This window comes from Candoia aspera, chromosome 2 (genome assembly GCF_035149785.1).
Source record: "Candoia aspera isolate rCanAsp1 chromosome 2, rCanAsp1.hap2, whole genome shotgun sequence".
NCBI lineage: Eukaryota > Metazoa > Chordata > Lepidosauria > Squamata > Boidae > Candoia > Candoia aspera.
This window is the reverse complement of record NC_086154.1, coordinates 211,468,619-211,491,351: the sequence shown is the minus strand read 5'-3', so window position 1 is coordinate 211,491,351 and position 22,733 is coordinate 211,468,619. Positions and strand designations below refer to the sequence as shown.

The 22,733-nt window shown below is 36.7% G+C and overlaps 1 protein-coding gene across 1 annotated transcript in view; it reads left to right on the top strand.

Moving 5' to 3' along the window:
- PRDM6 (PR/SET domain 6) overlaps window positions 1-22,733 on the top strand; it is a 90,008-nt gene that overhangs the window by 5,669 nt on the left and 61,606 nt on the right. Inside the window, exon 2 of the mRNA XM_063296727.1 lies at window positions 12,718-13,025. Within this exon, the coding sequence (XP_063152797.1) occupies window positions 12,718-13,025 (308 nt within the window). The remainder of the gene's footprint in view (window positions 1-12,717; window positions 13,026-22,733) is intronic.

Here is a 22,733-nt window from a genome sequence, read left to right as displayed (position 1 = left end):
GACAAGGCACAATTAATTGCCCTATAGTTTTGTAGGAGAGAGTGGAGGCAAGGCGGCCCTCGCTTCGATCTCCTCTCCCAATGCCCATTCATCATCTCCACATTGTGTATGGGGCTCCCCCAGGGGCAAGGGGTGGCAAGGTTTATCTGCACACAATATTCTCCTAACCTTCTGATACTTGACACTGAAATTTAATTCATTCGTACACGCGATCGAAGGATATATATATATATATTCCTTGCCGCTTACGTTCATCACAAGGCTTTCTGCAAAAGATGGTAGCAGCTTAGACCTTGTCCCAGGCCGAAGAACCGGGTTTCCTCAGCTCTCCCACCTCAAAATCCCCACCACGCAGTGTTGGATTTCTTTGATCCGTTTGCTTTGCAGAACTGCCGATCAGATACTTCTAACTAGCTTACTGGGGGCGAAAAAAAAAGAAAAAGAAAAAGAAAAAGAAAAAAAAGAGGAAAGGAAAGGAAAGGAAAGGAAAGGAAAGGAAAGGAAAGGAAAGGAAAGGAAAGTGTGTATGTGTGGTGCATAATCGACAAAACGCGCGCTTACATTTTCAGGGTTCGCCGTTTCGTTCTACTGCTGAACCTGGCCGCATCCTGACACTCAGTTTAACGGGCGTGTGGATCGAAAGGCGCGTACATCCGGAGGTGCAACCACAGCTAGTGAAATTTTTTGCAGAAGTCCTGTTGAGTTTATCGGGGGCCTCTTGGCGTGGAAGAGCAGTGGGGGGCGGGGGGCGTGGGAGCAAAAGGGTCACCAAACGGCCTCCGGATCCTGTCAGGCAGTCGGTCGCTTCCTTTCTTTTCGCCTTCTAACACTAAGATTTGCGCGTATCCTTACTCGAGGGCGAGATGCGTGTGTCTGCCCTCCTCCCTCCCCTCCGCTGGGTGCCAATCAATGAAGCGGGCAGGCGACTGGGCTCAGGAGGTAGCCGTAATGTGTGTCTGTACGTGGCGCATCTGTCAGGCGTCCCAGAACGAGGCTGAGGCTGAGCTCCAGTCACCTGCCGCGAGGTTGGGAATCCCAGGTCGCTCGCAGGGTTGCAGGCAGGCGGGCGGGCGAGGCGAGGCGAGGAGCTCGGAGGCCGCCGCCCCCGCCCCGCTCCTCCTTTCGGGGCGAAGGCTGCTGGGAGCGCGGCGCGGGGTCTCTGAACCTTCTGGGCGGGATCCGGAACGTTTGGAAACTTTCAGTGGGGAGAACTTGGGGAGCAACGGGCGAGGGCGTGGCTTCCTCGCCACTCCGTCTCGAGGGTCAGGGGCTGTGGCCTCCAATTGGAGAAGTCGTCGCTGGGCTCAAGGGCCTCAGGTGTTGCCACTGGGTGGGATGTGGGGAGGCCTTGGGGGGCGCTTGGGTCGCCTTTTTACCCCTGTGCTGGGTTGGGTAGCGGGGATGCCTTTGGCTATTTTGTCTTGCGGTGGGGAGGCACCACAATTTTCTCTGTGATGATGGTAATGATGCTGATGAATACCTGCCATCAAGTCTTTGTTGACTCTTAGCAACCACACAGATTTTCTCTGTGATGATCTATCCCTAACCTGTTCCTTCAGGTCTTCCAATGGCGCACCCATCAGGACTGCTGCAGCTTGTCCTCTTCTCTTTCCTTCCTCCCTTCCCAGCCTTAGAGCCTTTTCCAGAGATCTGTGAAGTGGGATAATTTGAGCCTGGTCATTTGTGCCTTGTGTGAGGGCTCTTGGTTGATTTGTTCCATATTACTATTGCTTTTATTAATAATCAGGACTGCTGTTGTTGCCTTGATGTGCTGATTAAAGATTCAAACTGCACTAAAGCTGTTTTGTCACTTGTGCTTTATAGGGTTAGTCTACCTCTGCTGCAATAAGCTTTTATATGGCCACAACAAGGGCTGGCTTTTCCTTTAAAATCCTATAAATCATTGAGAGGAAGTGGCCTATATGACCCCAAAACACAGAATAAGTTTGAACTGTGTAATCATGTATATAACTTACATAACTTATATAAAATTATAAGTTACAGGCCTGAAGTTATTTAATAATTCAGGTTGATTTATAACATGATTAGTAGCTGTCATATTAGTATTAATATTTAGGAGTAGGATTCAGATAACTAACTCATGCACAGGAAAATCGAATTGCATTTTACAAGGTATTTCTGAAACTTTCTCTGTGGTAATTGCTCTTTAGGAAGCCAAGGATCAAGATCTCTTTGCTAGCATACTGGTATACTTTGGGGGCACGTCTAACCAAAAACTCAAACCAAGCTGCAAATACTCAAGGTACAATTACATGTGGGTGCAAATTAGATTAATGCAATTGTGTAAGTATAATGCAATCATCTCTGAGGATCTTCTAGGTCACTGTTTCTCAACCTTGGCCACTTTAAGATATGTGGACTTCAACTCCCAGAATTCCCAAGCCAGCATGCTGGGAATTGAAATCCACATACCTTAAAGTTGCTAAGGCTGAGAAACAGTGTCCTAAATAATGCAGCCAGGATGTAAGGTCAGTTAATTTATTAATAAGACAGAAGGCAGGGTGGCTTCAAAGCACACTCTTACTTAAGACAGGTCTATGAGTAGAAAGACCCTGTCTGTTTAGACTGGTGGCTGGCATTTGGAAAACTTACCAAACTGACTGTTTCAAAGAACCATGTGTGCCAAAAAGAGTATGGAAATCCTAAAATTTTGTATAGAATCTCACATGGCATTCTTTATTGCCCTCTTCCACAGCAACATAACTTATTTAAAATGGAACAGGAGACATCCTTGTTCTTTATCTTTGTCTATGTTACCAAAATGATTTGGCAGAACTATATGGAATATGTTTTGTATTATCAATTCAAGGAAATGAGCAAAACAGAAAACTAACAGGTAGTGTAGGTCATAAACATGTAGTATTTCAGACTCGGGGCTGGCTTAATTTTTCTTTTTTCCTTGGAAAAATCATGGCAAATGTTATCATCCCTTCATATCTATATTGTTCTTAGGATCACAGTATTAAAGGAGTAACTTGGAGACTGTTTTTCCCCCTCTGAATTCATAAGTAAATCGCTATGTGCAACAGCTGGAAATATGAATCAACAGATATGTGCAGCGAAAAGAAATAAAAATGTCAGCTTGGGCCAAACTGAAAACGTGTGATTGCCTTTTATGATCTTCTTTTCATCTTTCAAAAACAGTTTATGATATTTTAGAATGGACAAAAGGGTGAGATCAGCCTTGGGACTACAACAACACTACTGCTGGGACTAACATTGCTTGGAAGATGAGCTGCTAAACTGCAGCTAAGTCCTTTTGGCCAAAGTGTAGTTGATTCTTGAAGTGATTAAATTCCATCTATGCCCCAGTCCAGAGTGGGTTTGTTTGCCTCTGTAACTGGGGCGTCCTTGCTTGGATTTCCTTCCTTCCTTCCTTCCTTCCTTCCTTCCTTCCTTCCTTCCTTCCTTCCGTCCTTCCTTCCTTCCTTCCTTCCGTCCGTCCTTCCATCCTTCCTTCCTTCCTTCCTTCCTTCCTTCCTTCCTTCCTTCCATCCTTCCTTCCTTCCTTCCTTCCGTCCTTCCTTCCTTCCTTCCTTCCTTCCTTCCTTCCGTCCTTCCTTCCTTCCTTCCTTCCTTCCTTCCTTCCTTCCTTCCTTCCTTCCTTCCGTCCTTCCCTAGTACCATCCATTATTTGCTGGGTTAGACATTATTAAGAAGTTCAGCTCAAACATCTGAAGAGTTCAAGAGTGGAGAGACCTGATCCAGAGCAATGTTAAGAACAGACTTATTTTCTGGGGATGGTTCCCATATTGCTTTGTATGATGCAAAGTTTCATACTTTCATTCAATCATAAAAAACTGACTGAGTTTTTGATTGTAATGTTGTCCTAGCTAAAAACGGTGGGAATTTCAGAAGGGATTCTAGGTGGCTGCTTGTCAGTTCCAACAGATTTTTTCCTCCCAAAGCTAAATAACCTAACTGAATATTTGGGAGAATATTTGTGTAAAGCTGATTTATATAAAGTACTTGGAACAATGTGATATTGTTTTGTTTGCATCTTCTTGTATGTATAAGATGTAGCTCAGCCCTGGGCTACATATAGATACCTATCTTTTGTTAACATCTTGTCATGTTTTTAAAAGTTATCTATTATGTGTCATTCTGAAAGACTGTGTGAGTTAGAAATTCATCTAAGTAACTACAGATTTTGCTTCATCCTTGGGTAACTTTTGTTTATGAAGATGTTAGGTCTCTCTACCCCATTAGATGCACTTAAAATGGAAGAAATATGTTGAATCTTACATTTGGGATTAGGACTGTATCTGCTTAATGCAAAAAATATAACATTTACACCGACTACAATACATGTTAGATTTTAAAATTATAGTCTTGCAGTTGCTGTCTAACAAGATCTGAGCAGCAGTCATAGCATGGGAGAAGCTCAGAGTTGGTTTTTAGTGTCACATGTGCGATCAGCCCATGGTTGTCAGTCTAGTTTAGCTGTTGTGTTTGTGAAGCTCATATGTCAAACTCTTTCGGATTTACTGAGCTGTAGGCACCTGGCATAGCAACAGCACAGGCTTTCACTTAGATAGCTGTTGGGCCCTAATGTATGTACTGTTAAAGACTGTAAAAGATTGAGACTTTTAGATAGTTTTTTGCTTTTAATCTCTTGGCAGCAATATAGTTAGATTTATAGGTGGGCAAGGTTGAATGCTCAGGCAACACCGATTATTTCTTGAAAATCTGGGACAAGGAAGAAGAAGAATAAATATTTTTAAATGGAAACAGTACATAGGAAAAACTTAAGATTTTTTATTAAAATTAAATTTAATAAGTGAGCATCTAGGTTTGAATATACACAAAGTACCATGTTTAGTTTCTCCAGTATTGGGGCATATTCTTATTGCAAACTCTTATTGTGAGCTCTAATCCATTATAGGAAAGTAGCATTCATGTATTATATGCCGAAAACTATGTGAGAAGTTACTGAGAAACAATTTTGATTGAGTTCAGTAAAGTTTCCACCTATGTATGCTTAGGGCTGAAAAAAAAAAGCCTAAATACTTTAATATACAATTTTATTGAGATCATTATTACTTTTGAAGAATAATGCTCAGGATCGCTGTGTGAGTTTAAAAAACGGTTTCCCTTCACCAATATCAGCTCAATTGAGAAAGTTGTTATATCCAGTTAATTAATTGATTAATTGGGGAGGGGGGAAAACCAACATTTAATCAACAAAAAACCTCCTATTTACTAATAACTCCAATCCAGAATATTTGGTTTTTTTCCCCTTTTATTTGTTTACAGCTTACTCTTTATAAGAGGCTTATGACAAAAGTGTAATTAATAATTTTCTGTTGACAAAAAAAGAATAATTTCTCCTGGTGGAAAAGATACAAAGAAAAGTAATATGAATTGTTTTTAAACATTTTTGGATATTTCTTTCCAATAATCTTAAACAAAATCCCAAATTGTTAGAAGGCTTATGTTAGAGTCTGCCAATTCACATATAAAGATCTTTTTAATGAAATATATTGCTTGATGTTTGTAACTCACGGTAAGAAACTTTTAGTATGTTCCATATGCCCTTATCAGACAATTTTAATTGTGTTTTATTTTTCACTGCATTTGCAGAAATAAAATCCTTTGTTGTTTTATTAATAACTGATTTGTTGCAATCATTTTTTTCAGAGTTCTCTTGACAATTAGAGGTCTGAACAAATGCTCCTTTGAAACTAGAGGAAGAAAATTTCCTCTAGTTTCAGAATAAATTTTGAAGGCAAGATGAGACAGTCTTATATATGGCTGTTTTGATACCCTTATTAACAATCCTCTGAAAAGACTTGTTCTGTTATATATGTAAAAATCATGGTAGTCCTTCCATATGCGCCAGAATGAAACACAATATAAATAATACTTTCAGGATTCTTGTGTGTTGTTCTATATCTAACTGTAACCCAAAGTAATTTAGAACTTTTTCTTGAAAAATATGACTAATCAAACTGCAGTCTATATTGCCTTTTCCTTCTGACATTCCTTATATTCATTAATATGTAAATAGCTTATCGGTTCCTTTATATTTCTTCTTTAAAATTGAATTTCTTTTTTTTATCCCTTGAAAATTTATAATTTCTTTTCTTTATCCCTTGAAAATTGATGATTTCTTTTCTTTCCTTTGCAGTAGAAAAATTAACTCCTGTGTTGGCATAACATGTATTATTTAATATGTGAACATTTTAATTTTGGCAAATGGATCAGAAAGCTGATCATGCTTTATATGTAATGATGGCAAAAAAAAAAAAAGCACAATCATGCACACATTATCATTTTTTATCCTGACATGGAGATAATTATCCACATTAGGGAAAGCAAGCTGTTAAGTTCCTGATTTTATCAGGTACACTTACTTAAATGAAACAGACTTGTACCTGAAGTATTTAAGATTAAGATATAAAAGTGTGTTGTTTCTAACCATGTGGAGTTTACATCTAGTGAATATTTTTGCTTCTAAGCATACTCTTCATCTATCCATGCTCTGGTTCAAATTTTGTTGATGTGAAAGGGATCTAGTGCCTGTAAATTGAATGTAAATTGATTTTAGTGTAACTTAAATCTTGACTCCTAAGCTTTTGAGTAGAAATGCAATCCATTTATCTGAATGAGATTTAGTTGTAAACAATGATAAAATGTAGACTATGTTACTTAGAATATCCTCATTAAAATAAATGGAGCAAGTTACTAACATACAGCTTATTGATTTTATTAGATCTACTATATGTATGAATGTAATCCAATAATGTTAGGATTGCAGCTAAAAAGTTGCATTAAAAGATGAAAAAGTAGTTTGTGCATTATATTCATAAAAATTTAAATGTCCTGAAAAAAAGACGTAAAACATGGAACAGTTCTGAAGTGTTAATAGATCTGTTCTGAAATCAATTTAGAAATGTACCCAGGCAATAATTGGGTATGCTTAGTCATTTTTAGAAACTTTTTGGAATATAAAATATAGCAAATGATCAAGCTGGACTTGTAATATTTTACTCAAGAATAGTTGTAGATAGAATTGAATGCAAATTGCCAAAACATTTGTAATAATTTATAACAATATAATCCCAAATATGGCTACAGTAATAATGTCTTTCTGTTTATGGCACCTTAATATAAATAGTGGAAAGTCATAAAGGAAGAACGGTGCTGAGTAGTCAAGCAGATAATTTTTTAATATAAAACATAACAGTTCAGTTCCATAATTGTTCAGGTGGAATCTATTCCTGGGACTGGAAAATTCTCCTTGGCGTATAGTCTACAGTTTGTTCTCCCTAATTTGTAATGCTGATCTTTGTTTTTTGGGCAGCAGTTCAGAAAATGTTCCAAAAACTGTGTTTAGACCTAGTATGTATAACCATCTCAGAACTTCATGTTTACATGATGTTTTGAAGTCTACATGTGTGCATAAATGTGAGTGATACTGCATATTAAATATAAGAGTTTGATCCTAAAACTGTATGGCTAGAGGAAAAAACAAAAAGATGCTTTGGCTTCATTTAATTGAAGCTGCTTAGTAGACATGGTGTCTCCAAGAGAGCCATTAATAATCAGGAAGCTGGGAGGAGGTTACACATCTAAAAGATTGTCAGCAGGGAACAAATTATTCTAGAATCAAGGGTCTGCACTAAAAAGTAACTGAAATCTTGACCAGACATTTCCTAAATCTTGAGACGTACCAAGTTTCTAATTCTGTTTTTTCTCATTTTAAAGTTGTTTAATTGTATACAGAATCTAATACAATTTTAAAGCTATATAAAACGATAGATTGGGGGGGTACATGTTTTGTTTTGCAGTTTTGCTGTTTATGGTATTTGCAACCTGGGGTTACAAATTGAACCTATGGAACTAAAACAGGGTGAATATATGCATATATGGGGAAAAAAAGCATTATTCCTAAAATAAGATTGGCACAAGTCAAATGATAATGCTGGGCCCCATGATGTGATGCTATTGTATAATACTGAACTTTTTTCTTAAAAGACAAATTTATTTTTAGGGATAACCTTGTTAGATTTCCCTTACAACTTTCCTTGGGGGAAGAAATAGTACTGAAACTTCGTTGTGATTTTCATATCTAGATGCCTTTTTCTAGACTGCATCTTTCATAGTTCGCCTAGTAATTATATATAGGATAGTCTACAAACTATTTTAAGATCTCTCCCATAGAATCAAAATCAGGTCTCACTGAATTCAGCAATCTAAGGATTTCAGCCTTACTGGTATAGTTCCATAGAAAGAAAACTATATATTATAGAATTAAAACAGCTTAAGTTGTAGAATGCTAACTGCTTATATGCTAACTGCCACTATAGATACTCTTTGGAAGCAATTTCTACATTTATGCATTTTCAGTGTGTAACTTAACCAGGAATGTAAAAGCAAATTTGATATAAAACTGCAAACAAATATACAAATGCCATTTATGTGAACGGACATAATAAAAAAGCCACATCTTATATAAAATGATTACAAAACACAAAGTACAGGTTGTATTTGAATGAGCTGTTCTATGAAAATAAGTAATAAGGAGAAATGTTAGTTTTACTGAACATCTGTAAAGCTAGCTGAATTATCTGAATGGGAAAATTATTGGAGAATAAGAATAAAGTCTGACAGTTACCTGCTTTTTAAAAAAAATAAAACCTTGCAATCCTACATCTGAATAGACATGCATGTTTACTAAGAGGAAATGCTTATCAGCATTAGATTCTGCTGCATTTGGGAAGGTATTTGCTTGCACACACTGCAATTATTATCTTGGTCTGGAATTTACAGTACATGAGTTCAAACTCCATTGAAGCGAAGAATTAAACTAACCTCAAGTAGTTTAACTTGTAAAGAAGATTGTAGATGAAACTTATTTGTGAATAGGAGTGATAATTGTTAGGTATAGCAAAGTTAAATACTTGTATCATCATGATTTCTTTCATATGTAATGCTGGCATTACATTTTTCCTATATCACATATAATGAAAATTAAGTTATGTTGGAATGGGAACAATCTACAACCTTGATAATTCAATCTTTCCCTCCCCCTTCCATCCTCCAGTTGGCTACAGTGTATGTAGGATGTCAGAACCACCAAGCTGTAGTTTTATTTTGCAGTTTAAAGAATTCTATTCAACCGGAAAATGCAGAATGGCCATAAAATATATTTGGATTTCTAGAATTAATAATTCTTCTTTTGTAAGCACTCTAGTTTATGGGTCTTCCCCACCACAAAATTATACTGCCATCCATCCACCCTTGAGTCAGAGGAAGACAGGCTTGAGTCAACCTTACCTGCCAGCATTAAAGAAGCATTTTCCTCCTTAATCTGACATGGCCAAGGGCAATCTCAAGGTATGTAAAACTTGTTAGGCTTTGGGGGGAACTCAGGTATGGGCAGATACTACAAACAAAAACAATAGGGAGAAAACAGGGTTTGGTAGTTGAGACAGCTACTTCATGCCAGTAGCTGTCTCAACTACCAAACACTGTTGAAACTTGGGTAGTTTCCCAAGTTTTACACACCTTGAGACTGCCCTTGGCCATGTCAGATTAAGGAGGAAAATGCTTCTTTCATGTTGGCAGGTAAGGTTGACTCAAGCCTGCCTTCCTCATGGAACGGAGCATGCCTTGTCATGGGGACACAGTGGAAAAAAGATGTTGCAAGCCTTTCTTTGTGCTATGGTTAGGTGTAAATGGTTTCAGAGGTTTTGGGTCAAGAATGTTTCACTTGAAACTGACCTGATTCAGTACTTGCATCATAAATATACTAATTGAAAAATATGAACCTCTTCAAATGGACTTTCTGTTAGGATCCATAGCATTCTGCACCTACTTTTAGGTACCTAAGCAAGTTGATACTTTTCAAACACAAACCACCAGTGTTTCATGGATTTGAAACTAAGAGGTCATTAAAAAAACAAGAATTTACTACTGTTGTCAAATCATCCATTCTCAAAGGATTATTCAAATTGCAATGTATAATTCATATGTATTTCTAGATATATAATATGCTTCTTAACCTGGGTCTTTGCAAATGTGCTAGATTATTGCCAACCACCCCAGGTCACGGCTGGGGATGATGGAATTGTAATCTGACAGATTTGGAAGATGAAAGGTTGTAGATGGCTGATCTACTGTAGATAACGGTAAAGAAAAAGAAATTTATATTCACCTTTTGAGTAATTTATTGGAAAAAATGGTTTTAAACTAAATAGTAGCTGGATACCCTGGTATGTATGTCTAATTTAGCAACAGCAGAAATAGAGGCTAGATTTTAGTTATATAACTGATAATCGTGTTGGATAGAAAGGATTTTTGTGCTCTCTGAAACATCAAACTTAACTGAAATTTATCTGACACAGGAGGAAAGAAAACTGTGTCAGTTCTACTAGGTTTATTACTTGTGGTTCCAGGATGCATACTTATTCCAAATTTATGGTTTAGACCGCCAAATCCCCAACCAGCTAGTGAATATTTTTGTTTTATTTTTAGCTGCAAGATGTATATGATGCAAAATTATTGGGGGGAAAGGAATTGCTGTGTAAATAATAAAGAACAAGCATTACTTTTTGAATATATTTCTGGAACAGCGTTTGAAACCTTTAATTGTGTTTTAATGTCCCAAATATGCTAGGGACTGTAGTTAATTCAAAGAAGTTCATTTTTATTTTATTTGCAAAATATATTTCTGTTCATAAGCTATGTCCTTGGAAGTCCAGAACTTAAAATATATAAAGAATGTGGAAACTATTAACTTGAAATAGAAAACAAAACTTCTAAAGTTTTCTTTATTCAAGATTAACAGTTAAAAATTTAATATAACATAACAGTGTTGCCCATTTGTTGCAGTATATATCCAGCAGTGTTTTGTATTAATAAAATTATTAATTTGTTGCTTTCTAAGACATCCAATAACCATAGCTCTTTGTGAAGCCTGCAAATTAATGAAAATCTATTCTAGGAAAGCCAATATAAAATCCATAATAGGAATAATAATGACAGCACATACAGTAAAATCATAATACAATAAATTAGCAAAACTATAGTTCTACAGTACCAGCTTTAGATAATATAGTGCCTGGGAGAATTAGAAAAAGGTTTTCACATGGTATCAAAAAATCCTATGACTTAGGTGGCAGGTTAGCCTCTTTGGTGCAGTCTTTTTTTTTGTGGCCATATGATTCATTAGATATTAACTGCAATATGGAATAACTGAAATAGTAATGGAGGGAAATGTAATTTCATGTGTTTGGGTACAAGTAAGGCATTTGGGTGAAACATGCAAACCAGTGTAGGAATAATGCAAGATTTCAGAGTTGAACATAATGCAAGAATTGTTAAAGCAAGCCAAGATATGGAAACCAACCTGTAAATCATAGCTTTAAATTAGATGATTCCTCACCCCAAATAAATCATGGTTTGTGTATTATGATGGACACAATAAATTTTGGTTTAACATGTGTGAACTAGGCCTTGATTTTGAATGCTTCATTGAAATAAATCTCTTCAGTTTTAATCCACAAATCAGTTGAAAGATAGTAAGATGCAGTGCAATCATGTGTATGCTTCCTAGAAAATAAATCTCATTCCAGTCAATAGAATCTACTCCCTGCCCCCATATAAATTGGTTTAGATGCAAAGCTACTACAATATTTTCACTGTTTGAGGTAAAGGAGTGGCAACTGATCCTTCCTTCAATACAGGTGACAGTCATATTTTGTATCATATCTGAGCACAGCAGGCTTCTGATCTCTGACACCTTGCTACTACTTGTCCATGGCTGAGCCTGGTGCCTGCTTACTGTAATCCACCCTAGTGAAATGCTCCACCGTCTGTGGGAATGCATGGCCTGGAGGCTGTTGCCTTTTTCTCTGCTCAGTCAGGGCCCATTTTGAACAGTGATGTCTGTGACATTTTGGGAGAGTTGACTAGGCAATATAGTTACAACGAGCAACTACCAGTTTAGAGCTGGCTAAGAAAGATGGAATTGCCAGAGGATAGCGCATCCCCAAAATTTAACTTCTTGAGTCAGCTATTCATTCTGCCTAGTGCAGCCTTTCTTAACTTTTTGACTGTGGAGGAACCCTGGAAATATTTTTCAGGCCTCAGGGAATCCCTGCACATTCAGGCTCAAATATAAGCCAGAAGTTACAGAATTATTATATTTGTTTCATGTGTATAGCCTGTATATAAGCATTAACAGTGTTCTTCAACTAAAAATAAAGAATGAAAGTTACCTCTTTAATGTGAAGTTGCCTGAATTTGAAATATTTTTTTAAATAAATCATGTTCTCCCAGGGAACCCCTAGTGACCTCTCGTGGAACTCTAGGGTTCCATGGAACCCTGGTCGAGAAACCCTGGTCTAGTGGAGGGGCTGGTTCTATGTAGATTTCAGGGTTAGCCTCTGGGAGGAATTAAAGTGAAGAGCCTATATAATTAGCAAGTGAATATGAAAACAAGCTAAGGATTAAGAAACCCATAAATGCATACAGACACGTTTAAGCATTATTGAGTCTCCTATGTCTCTTCTAATGTGGTTTATTCATCTTCTCAAAGCAAGAGTGCCTAACAAGGGTATTGCTATATATCTCCTATGATATTTGCATTTAAAATGTAGTGGATGAATTCTTCTTGGTCAGCCTAGGAGTCAGAGAACCACAGCCTAGCAATGCTTAGCATTTCTTTAACTTCTCTTTTCTCCCCAGGGTGTGACATGTGTGCCGATAACCGTAATGGAGAATGTCCCATGCACGGACCTCTGCACTCTCTGCGCCGGCTGGTGGGAACCAGCAGTGCAGCAGCGGCAGCACCTCCCCCTGAGATTCCGGAGTGGCTTCGGGATCTGCCTCGGGAAGTGTGTCTGTGCACCAGCACTGTTCCTGGCTTGGCCTATGGCATCTGTGCGGCCCAGAGAATTCAACAGGGCACTTGGATTGGGCCTTTCCAGGGAATTCTTCTCCTGCCCGAAAAGGTACAAACAGGAGGAGCCAGAAATACTCAGCACCTCTGGGAAGTAAGTCACAGTTTAAAATCCAAATGAGAGTTTGGGTTTTGTTTCATGAGATGTTGGTTTCATTTGTCTTCATTGTCAATCCCCAGTGGGTTTCAGTATGTGCACTAATAGTGTGAACATGGAACATCTGACACTTTTTCAGTCTAAATGTGTCCTTTCTGTCCAATCTTTCATATTGTTAGCAGTCACGTGGAAGCAACAGAAATGTAAAGTTCTGTTGTTAATATGATTCTGAAGCAAGTGAGCTTCTAACTACAGTCATAGTTTTAAAGCTGGCACATTGTGTAAAGCTTTGATCATAAATGTTTTGGGCAGGGGGAGAACTGGTTTTTGACTATCTGTTCTGAAAGTGAAGAATATCTGAAAGCTAGCCTTGCAAAATCTGGACAACCACTAGATGGCAGCAGATAGATAACAGAAAACAGTGTTAGCTCCATCTGGTGGTCATCTGGATTTTTTGTCCCATAAAGGCTACATTTATTTAAGCAATTTCTCTATTAACTAGCACATTAGCTGCTAAGAACATTTTACTGCTTGACAAAAACAAGTTGGTTTAGTTTAAAAACTTATTTTTCAATGCACAGTGATTTTTGAAGGCTTTTTTCAGATAATGGTTCCAAATTCTTAAACTGTGGTTTAAGAAGCTGGAAATTCTTCCACTTACTGCCTTCTTTGGTTTAAGAAGCTGGAAATTCTTCCTCTTACTGCCTCCTTTTGGAATTTTAGTGTGGGGACGTTAAACCATAGTTCCCTATCTATTATATATTAAACCATGTCTTGATTCTGGCTAGTAAGCCAATATTAAATCCGTTCCACCTGCCAGATGAAATGTCTAAAGAAGCAATGCACCCTCAAGTGTCGTATGAAAGAATGTGGCAAAGGTACAAGGGAATGCATGGCTGTCTGTCTTCTGTTCATTCATTGGAATTAGCTCATAGTTTCGTTTTAGATTATGACTGAATTTCATGCTGCCGTGGGAGCATAACCACAACACTGCTTCTAGTGTAGTAGAAATAAAGTCTCTATGTTCCTAGCTGAACATTTTAGTTTTTCCATAAGATTATAATATCACTGTGTAGGTTGGGATAAATTCAATGAAAGTGTATCAAAACTACATGTCACTGAATGCAAAAGAATATGTCTTAGTGGCAATATATTCTCTCGGCATATTCTCCAAAACAGCAGGTAGGAATTTCAACTGGAGGTGGTCCTTCCAGAGCACCATTAGTGCTCATTAAATGACAGAAGGAACAAGGAGGCCTCTGGGTCAAGCATTCTGTTGTACCGTCATTGACATACACGTTACATTGCGTGGAATAAAAAGCCTGGTTTAGAAGGGGAAAAAACTAGTGCAAGAATTAAGGATGAGAGTCTTCTGAAGTCAGTTCAGTTCAGATGAAAGACTTAAGATGTGACAATCAAACACAGAGAACATGGTAATCCGTGTGGGAGATGGCCAGAGGGTGAACCAGAATTGTGTTGAGAGAGTGAGATGAAGGACCATATCTTTGTTACACTGGGTAGGAAGAATTCTATATCTTAAATATAGATTGACCGTGAATTAACTAAAGGGAGGGAGAAAAAAGGGTAAACTTAAGGTTGTACATGTAGTTAGTAGGATTCAATATGATGCAGCAATTGAATATGAAGGCTTGGAAAGAAAGGTAAAGGGTTTAGTCTTGGTTGTGTTAAATTTGTTATGGCAATATAACATTCAGCAGAAGAATCAGTCAAACAATCAGAGAATGTAGTATTGGACGGAGGAGAAGAAGCTTGGATCAGTAACATCAGAACGGAGGTATTATTTAACACATTAACTTGTTTAGAAAGATAATAACACAGGACAAAGAATGCTCAAGTCGGACTTTGACATTTCTGTGTACTGCAGACAATGAAAATTGAGTTGCAGTGAGTCTAAAGAAGATTTGGAGAAAAGACAGGTAAATAATGGGAGTGTGAAAGTAGTCTGAAGGCATATAGTATGCAAGAAATTGGAGACAAAACAATTGCAATTGGTTACAATTAATAAAGCAGAAAAGATGATTTGTAGCAGAGGGGAAATGGCAACGCAATTATACTTAGGTCATATCATCAAATCTACAGCAACATCCACTTAAAATTTCAACAAATAAGGTTCAGCAAAATGGTGTACTAATGAAGCATCCAGCTTCCTACTCTTCCTTCTATTCATGTGCCCTGAAACCTCTGATTCTTAATGGTCTTGGAGTAATTTCTAGTATGAGTAGAAAACCAATGAAGCCCTAGTGCAGATGTAGTGCTCTTTTATTTGTTTTGCTTTAGCAAACATCAGGATTATTGCATTTGATGTATAGTTGGACACTGTAGACACATTTTTTGGCTTGTCTGTGCAAGAGTTCCTGCCACACATTTAGTGTTTGCTTTGTGTGTAATCCATACAGTTCAATATACAGCAGTTTGAAGTAAATTAAACACCATTCCATTACCTCACAACATGGCCTGACACCTATGGGTGTTCATTGGGAAATTGTACAGTATTTTATCAATCAGCCAAGTGATTTTTTTATAGCTCAGGGAGAAGACAATTTCTTCAGGAAGCCAAGAATATGATTTATTTCTGTAGTGATTCTTTTAATTTTCCATTGGCCCATTTTTAGCTGGGAACAGTTTTAATACTGTATGTTTTATGCAGAGACAATAAGCTCTGATTTATTTATTTAACAGAAAAATAGCACTGGACATAATTAGTAAATGCTTCTTAATATAAGCATTGATTCCTTTGAAAGTCAGTATTATTTCTAATGTGTTCATTTTAAGTTAATGAAAACAATTCCTTCCTAATATTCTTGTAAATAAACTTTTTCAAAAATTAGATGTTATAGATGGTAATGAGATATTTTTCTTAATGTGTTTCTAGTAAAAAAAAAAAGGGGGGGGATTTACACTTGCTTCCAACATGTATGAAAACATTATCTCGGTTATTAATGTTTTTATTCCCCAGAGATAAATTAATCTAGTTGCACAAGGTTTCTACTTTCTGTTTAACATCAAACTGTAGTAAGACCAGACTCAAGGAATGCATAGAAGGCGCACTTTAAGTTCCATGGGAATATAATATAGACATTTAAAAGGTTTGCAAAGTCTCATTACTGAGGTTTTTCAAACTGTAAGATCTGAAGACCTGTGAATGGCAAATTATGCCCTCTTCCCTCCCTTCTCCATATGGTGGAAACTTCTATAACTATCTGAGACGTAGGGCTGAAATGAATGCTAGTACCCTTTAACTAATCTATCAAAGGATTAATTCCTACATTTTCTGTTTGCAATTTTTTCGCAGATTTTTACATGCAAATTAATGTTTCCTTCTCCTTGAGACGTTTATGGCTTTACTGATTTAGTGAGGATTACACTATTAGATTGAAAGACTTTCCATGCCTATAATGTTTTTGAAGTTTTGTTTAATAATCAGAAATATATGGCATCCTTATGCTATTTCAGAATGTTGAATGACTTAAAAAGGGTTTTATTTACTACCATCTACAAATGTATTCTTTAAAAATAGATTGAGTTTGCAATTCTGTGCATTCTTATCTGGGAATAAGATTCATTAAGATCAATGGGTTTTACTTCTGTGTAAATATATGTACTGTATGATTATGCAGCCAACAAAACCCTTCATTGCAATAATATATCATTTGTCTTTTAAATTTAATGGCAGTTAAATTTCTAGGAAGTGAGTTTAACATCATAGCCTTGAAAGGGTGTTCTCATTTCTTAGAAAGTTATTTGTGCTTACATCCTATTAAGAGCAATGGGACTTGTCTGCTGGAACTATGTTAAATTCCTTTGATGTCAAAGGAAACTAAAATGCAACAAAGGTAAAACTGAAGATAAAGAGAACATTTTAAGTATGCTGGAAGGAAATAGTCCAGACACTCATTTGCTAATCTGAGAATAAATGTGTCTTCACATTTCTTCCACTACACTTAAAATAATTATCTGTATTGGGTCTTGCATCAAATTATAGTCTTTAATATGACAAATGGGAATGGCTATTTAGCCATATTCAATTTAATTTAATTCAATTCAAAATTAGTTTTGTTCTGACCTAGTTGACTGGACCCTGCCCAGCTTTTGAGGTGCCTTGCTCCCTAGTCAGCTCAAAAACAACTGTGGCCCTTGATCCAAATTGTTATGTATCCTTCTTTAGATCATAGTTGAGCTTTTTGTTTAGATATTATTTATATGTTTTTTATATTTATATATTTATTTTATGGAAATGACATTCGTATGTTCTTCAGTTAGAATGCAATTCTCACTGAAGGTACGAGAGCTGTTGATTACAATAGAAGTGATGACTAAGGCTTATAAAATGATTTTTAAACCTTATGAAATCTGCAGTAAGCAGATTTCAGGAACTGCAAGAAAGCCCATTTACCTAACACATTTTGAATCTCACAAGAATTTTAAAAATTGTGAAAACCTTGGAAAGACAGAATCCATCATCTGTATTTCTAGACTGCTTGTCAGCTCTATTTCAGATAAATCATGTTCATGAAATTCAGACCATTTTGCCCTGGAAATAATGTTAGCATCTCAGACTACAGTATATAGAGAAAAGGAGCTAACATTGGGGGTAGGCTGAAGATAGATAGGTACTGTATCTACTAGTGATTTATATTAGGTCAGAAAATCTCAGTTGTTTTACGGTAGCGTTTATATGATTTACCATACCTAAATGAAGAAAGGTAACCAGAAGTTGAATAGTTATGTGAAAAATTCTGGTACTGAATATAAGTTCAGAATGTGCCAGGAGGACCTTCTGTTTAAACTGTTTTCTTTAGATCTTTAGATCTCTTTTCTACTAGTTGTGGTTGGGGGTTTAGAAAAAGAAGTTCTGATAAGATGTTTATATCTTTTTTTAAATCTTTGATCTTTTTTAATCTTTAATCTTTTAATTTAATCTTTTTTAATCTTTAATCTCCAATTCTCAGAGACTGCCTGGACAAGTCCCTGCAGTTTTCTTGGCAACATTTTTCAGAAGTGGTGTGCCATTGCCTTCCTGAGGCTGAGGGAAAGTGTTTGTAGAGTCCTTGGTGCTCTCTGAGCCTTGTTGTTTTCTTGTAGATGTTTCATTGCCAGGCTAGGCAACACCTTCAGTGCAAACCAAAGTGTTCAGCCCAGGCCACCCAGCTGGCTTTGTGCCTAAGGCAGGACTAGAACTCACAGTCTCCCAGTTTTTCGCTTGTTGCCTTAACCACTGCACCAAACTGGCTCTTTTCGCTAACATGGCACCCTCTAGAGTTACCTGCAGGGTTACCAGTGTTGACTGAGGTTGTAATCCCAACACATATGGAGTGTATAAATTATGCTAAATTAAATGTCTGACTATTTTGGACCTTTAGATTATCTTGCTAAAGGAGAAATTTGGTTCAGTCTTTCGTTTGAATATGATAGAATGGAAAAATAATTAAAATGCACAGGGAATGCTATAACTAACATTATTACTACTGAGAAATTCCACTTACCACTCAGCAGTAAACCAGATTTGTATACAGCTATTTGCTTCTCAACTAGTTTAGGACTGGATTAGGACATTAAACCCCTACTTCAACATCTTAATTCTGTTGCTTATGTAGTATGTAATAGAACACATCTGACTTAGAAAGCATATTTACTTAGAAAAGTCTTATTGGCAAGAGTCCTAAATTATTCCTCCATTGTTTTGGTTGGCAATTGTTTTCCATAGGGTTTGTTCCAAATAAATGTCACCAAAACTTCAGCTATAATTCTTGTGCACGTGTGTGTGTATACATATAGATGACCATTGTTAAAATGTATTTAGAAAATGCCAGTCCAGATACAGTACATGCATGCAGTAATGAATTGTATATTTGTGTTTTAATGCTTAGTGCTGCCAGATTCACTGACATTCATCACTTGTGTGTGGAAGGGTTCGGGACTAAATATAGTCCCCTACCTACCCATCAAGCCAACATGATGAGTTCTGATAAAATAAATTTCTGTGTTCATATGTGTTCTGTTCCATAAGTCCAACTGGCTTGGATGTATGCATTATCTTTCTTATGATTAAAGTATGTTCGATAAATGAATTATTCTTCATCATCATCATCATCATCATCATCATCATCATCATCATCATCCATTTTTCTATCCAAATCCTGAAAGTTTAATTGAAGAACATAAATATGAGTACAGAAATCATTACTCCTGTTTTAATCAGGACTGAGCCTGACTTAAAACAACAAGTTAGTATACAAAATAAATAACAATGTCAGAGAGGAAGTACTTCTGGCTCTTGTTCCTTTCTTATCTCCCAAAATGTTTTTGTCTGCCAGTAAGTTCTGCCAGTGACTTTTGTGCCCCAGTCAATTCCATGTGCATATATACCAACACTGAAATCCCAACAAAGATCTCTTTGAATGCATTCTACATGTATAGCTGTGCAATATTGATGTAACTGAGTTGATTAATAAAAATTCACAGAACCTGCCGGTACAAATTTAATCTGCTGTCAGTATAACTATCATAAATATATCTTTGAATGTCCTCTTCAATTTTTGTGGTGGACAAAAACTTTTTGGACATGAGATTTTATCATTAGCCGCAGGCAGAAAAGGAACTCGAGCTGTACTTCTTATTTTTTATCAATAAGATATAACTTATTTGCATTTGTTTCATATGTATTCAAAACAAGTACATTTTTAAGAGTTACAATGATATATACTGTAACATAATCAGCTCCCTTTCATGTGCTTAGGCTGTGGTATTGCATCATATGTATAATGTCAAAACAGGTTTCAAAAGAAGTCATCCAGTAGATCCCCCCAGGTGCATACAATTATTTGGAAATCAGTCTTATTCAACACAATGGGACTTCTGATTAGAGTTTTTAAGGATTGGCCTGTTATATCTCTGCATCTCATTTTGGATCATATTTTAGCTATATAGGTACTATTATGCTAATAGATGTTAAAAAAAGGTTGTCATATACATGATCCAGTAGTTTTTATATATGCAAAGATAATGGCCCTCTAGTTTATTTCTATTCCTTCAATTCACTAATAACTGTAACCTGTGAAACTGTTTTATCTGAAATAGATGAGTCCTGATACTAAAGGAGATCTTATTAAACCCATAGAACATAGATCCACTGCCCATTATCACTCAGTGTAGATATTTTTTCCTTGAATTTGAATATGGTTGCTTTGCAATAACCATTACCCCTATCTCCCTCTCCTGCAAAGAAGCATGGAATTATAGCCAGCATTTGCTCAGTTTCTAAGTCATGGCCATCTTTCTCCCTCCCCCCTCCCCCCTCCCCAATAACTTAGAGAATTCCATTATCCAAATTGTTACACATGTGTGACAGAGGTTGACCTTTAGTCATGTCAATCCTTTTTGTGTAGGCCTCAGGCTCCAGCTTAATAGCTCAAAGCCTGATTTACTCACTGTAATAAGGGCAGAAGGTCGAGCAATTGTCAGCTGCCTGCTCGTACCCTTCTCCGAGCCTGGCTGAAGGCTGTTAACACAAAGCTTTTCAAAGTGAATTTACAGCCACCACCACTGACAGAGGCCAATCAGTAAACCATAAATGTCAGGTTAGTGAGATTGAGCAGTAAGTAAAACACTGACAGCCCAACATTGCCTCAAATCAATTGCTTAAGATTTAACGGAGAATAGCAATCTGTGTATAACCATGTCTAAATATGTAGAGAGTTCCACAGTAGAATGTGCAGATTTATGGATCAGTAAGAGAAAGTGGTACCAGTTATAATTTACTTAAAGGAATTCCCTTTATTTGAAGGAAATCCCTCTGTACCATAGAGCAAATATTCTACCATGCACAATATCCAAAGTGTCTCTTAATTTTATTTTATTATCTGGAAACCGACATTTGCTTGATGATTGCAGCAGCATCTGTTAGGCTACTGGTGGGAAAACATACTGTTCATGCTTTTGTTCATCTCTTCCTTTTCCTTCTTCAGTATGAGGGTGAGGAAGGAGGAAATAAAAAAAACAATATGTTAGTAATGTCATCAGCTGAGTTTTTATCTAACTTCAATAAAGTTAAATAATTTTCAACCATCAGTAATATGCTCAAAGGTCCTAAGTTGCTCCTCTGGTTTTATCAAAGCTTTGTTTGGAAGGAAAGGTGCTCTTTACTCATGCTGCAGTTCTGTAATGTGTAAGTCACTAATGAGTGATTATGTTTTGAGGGTTTGAATAGCCATGAGATACAGTAACTTACAAGACTGAATGTTTTTATCATTTTGTGCAATGACAGTTTGGACAACAATTCATTTAGCTTTGAAGGCATCAGCATGAAAATATAAGAATCCATTAAAATGCTGGATGTGATGATTTATAAATTAGGCAATTTCCTTGATTACTGCAACCATTTACAAAATTGATTGTCCAAGTGTGGCATAGGCAGATTCTAACAATGATCATTGACAAGAGGCATGCACTTGAATATCTATATTCACTGTTCACTAAAATGAGATGCTTCTGTCCATCTCAAGGTCAATCATGCACTGAAGTAAGTGTCTTAATGTAAGAGATGGCATATCTTTAAAGAAGACTCACATGGTAATTATAGACTAGTCAAGATAACTAGAAAGCTCTTTTTTTTCTTTGTTCCTTATTTTAAGACCTGATGGTCTTAGACATTTATTGGTGTCTATACTGCATATTCTCTTTGCGATCTCCTATTGAGAGATGAATAATTTTTATGCAATGCAGTAGTAAACATTTATTTGATTGAAAATATCAAAGTCAATAAAGATTTTATTTGTTTCTTGAAAAGTTCTAATTATTCAGTAGGTATACTTGATCAAATAACTTGATATTATTTTCGCATAGAAATTATAATAAAGATGCCAAGTCCACATTTGGGAAATGTTTTTATTAAGCCACCTCAAACGTTTCAAAATAACATGGAAGGTTTCAAGGCTTCTAGAACTTATCAGCATGCTAAACAGTAATCAAAATGAGTGGAGAGGGGGTGAAGAAATAACCAGCAGGGGTTGAAGCTATGGAGCGGCCTTCCCCAACCTAATACCCTCCATATGTGTTGGGATTACAACTTCAGTCAACACTGGTACTCCTGGAAGTTACACATCTAGAGGGTTCCAGGTTAGGGTAGTAGTTAAGGCATCAGGCTAGAAACCAGGGGATACTGAGTTCTAGTCCTGCCTTGGACACAAACCCACCTGGGTGACCTTGGGCCAGTCACTCTTTCTCAGTGCTAGGAAGGAGGCAATGACAAACCACTTTCGAAAAATCTTGTCCAGGCAGTCGCCAGGAATCAACACTGATGTGAAGGCACCAAAAAAAAAAAAAAAAGGTTAGGGAAGGCTATCAGCCTGCATCTGTCACAGTCTTAAGATTGTAAAATTATTTTCCATATAACCTGGTAGGCTGCTGCAATTGTTTCAGGTTTCCTTGAACGTTCTCTTTTGAGCTGCAGGATGAAAAACTTATGAACAATGAGTAATCCTGCATTCTGGAAAATCCAGAAAATAAAATAATGATGGTCTGTCTTCAGTTAAGCTTTCCATTCCAGAAGCAATAAAAGAAACCCTCTAACTACATGGATATTAACCACAAAACCACATTTTCTCTTTGTGTATGAAAAATAGAAGTACACATATTTTCTGGAAAATTGCCTTTTTGAAAAAAATATATTAGACATAACAAATGCTT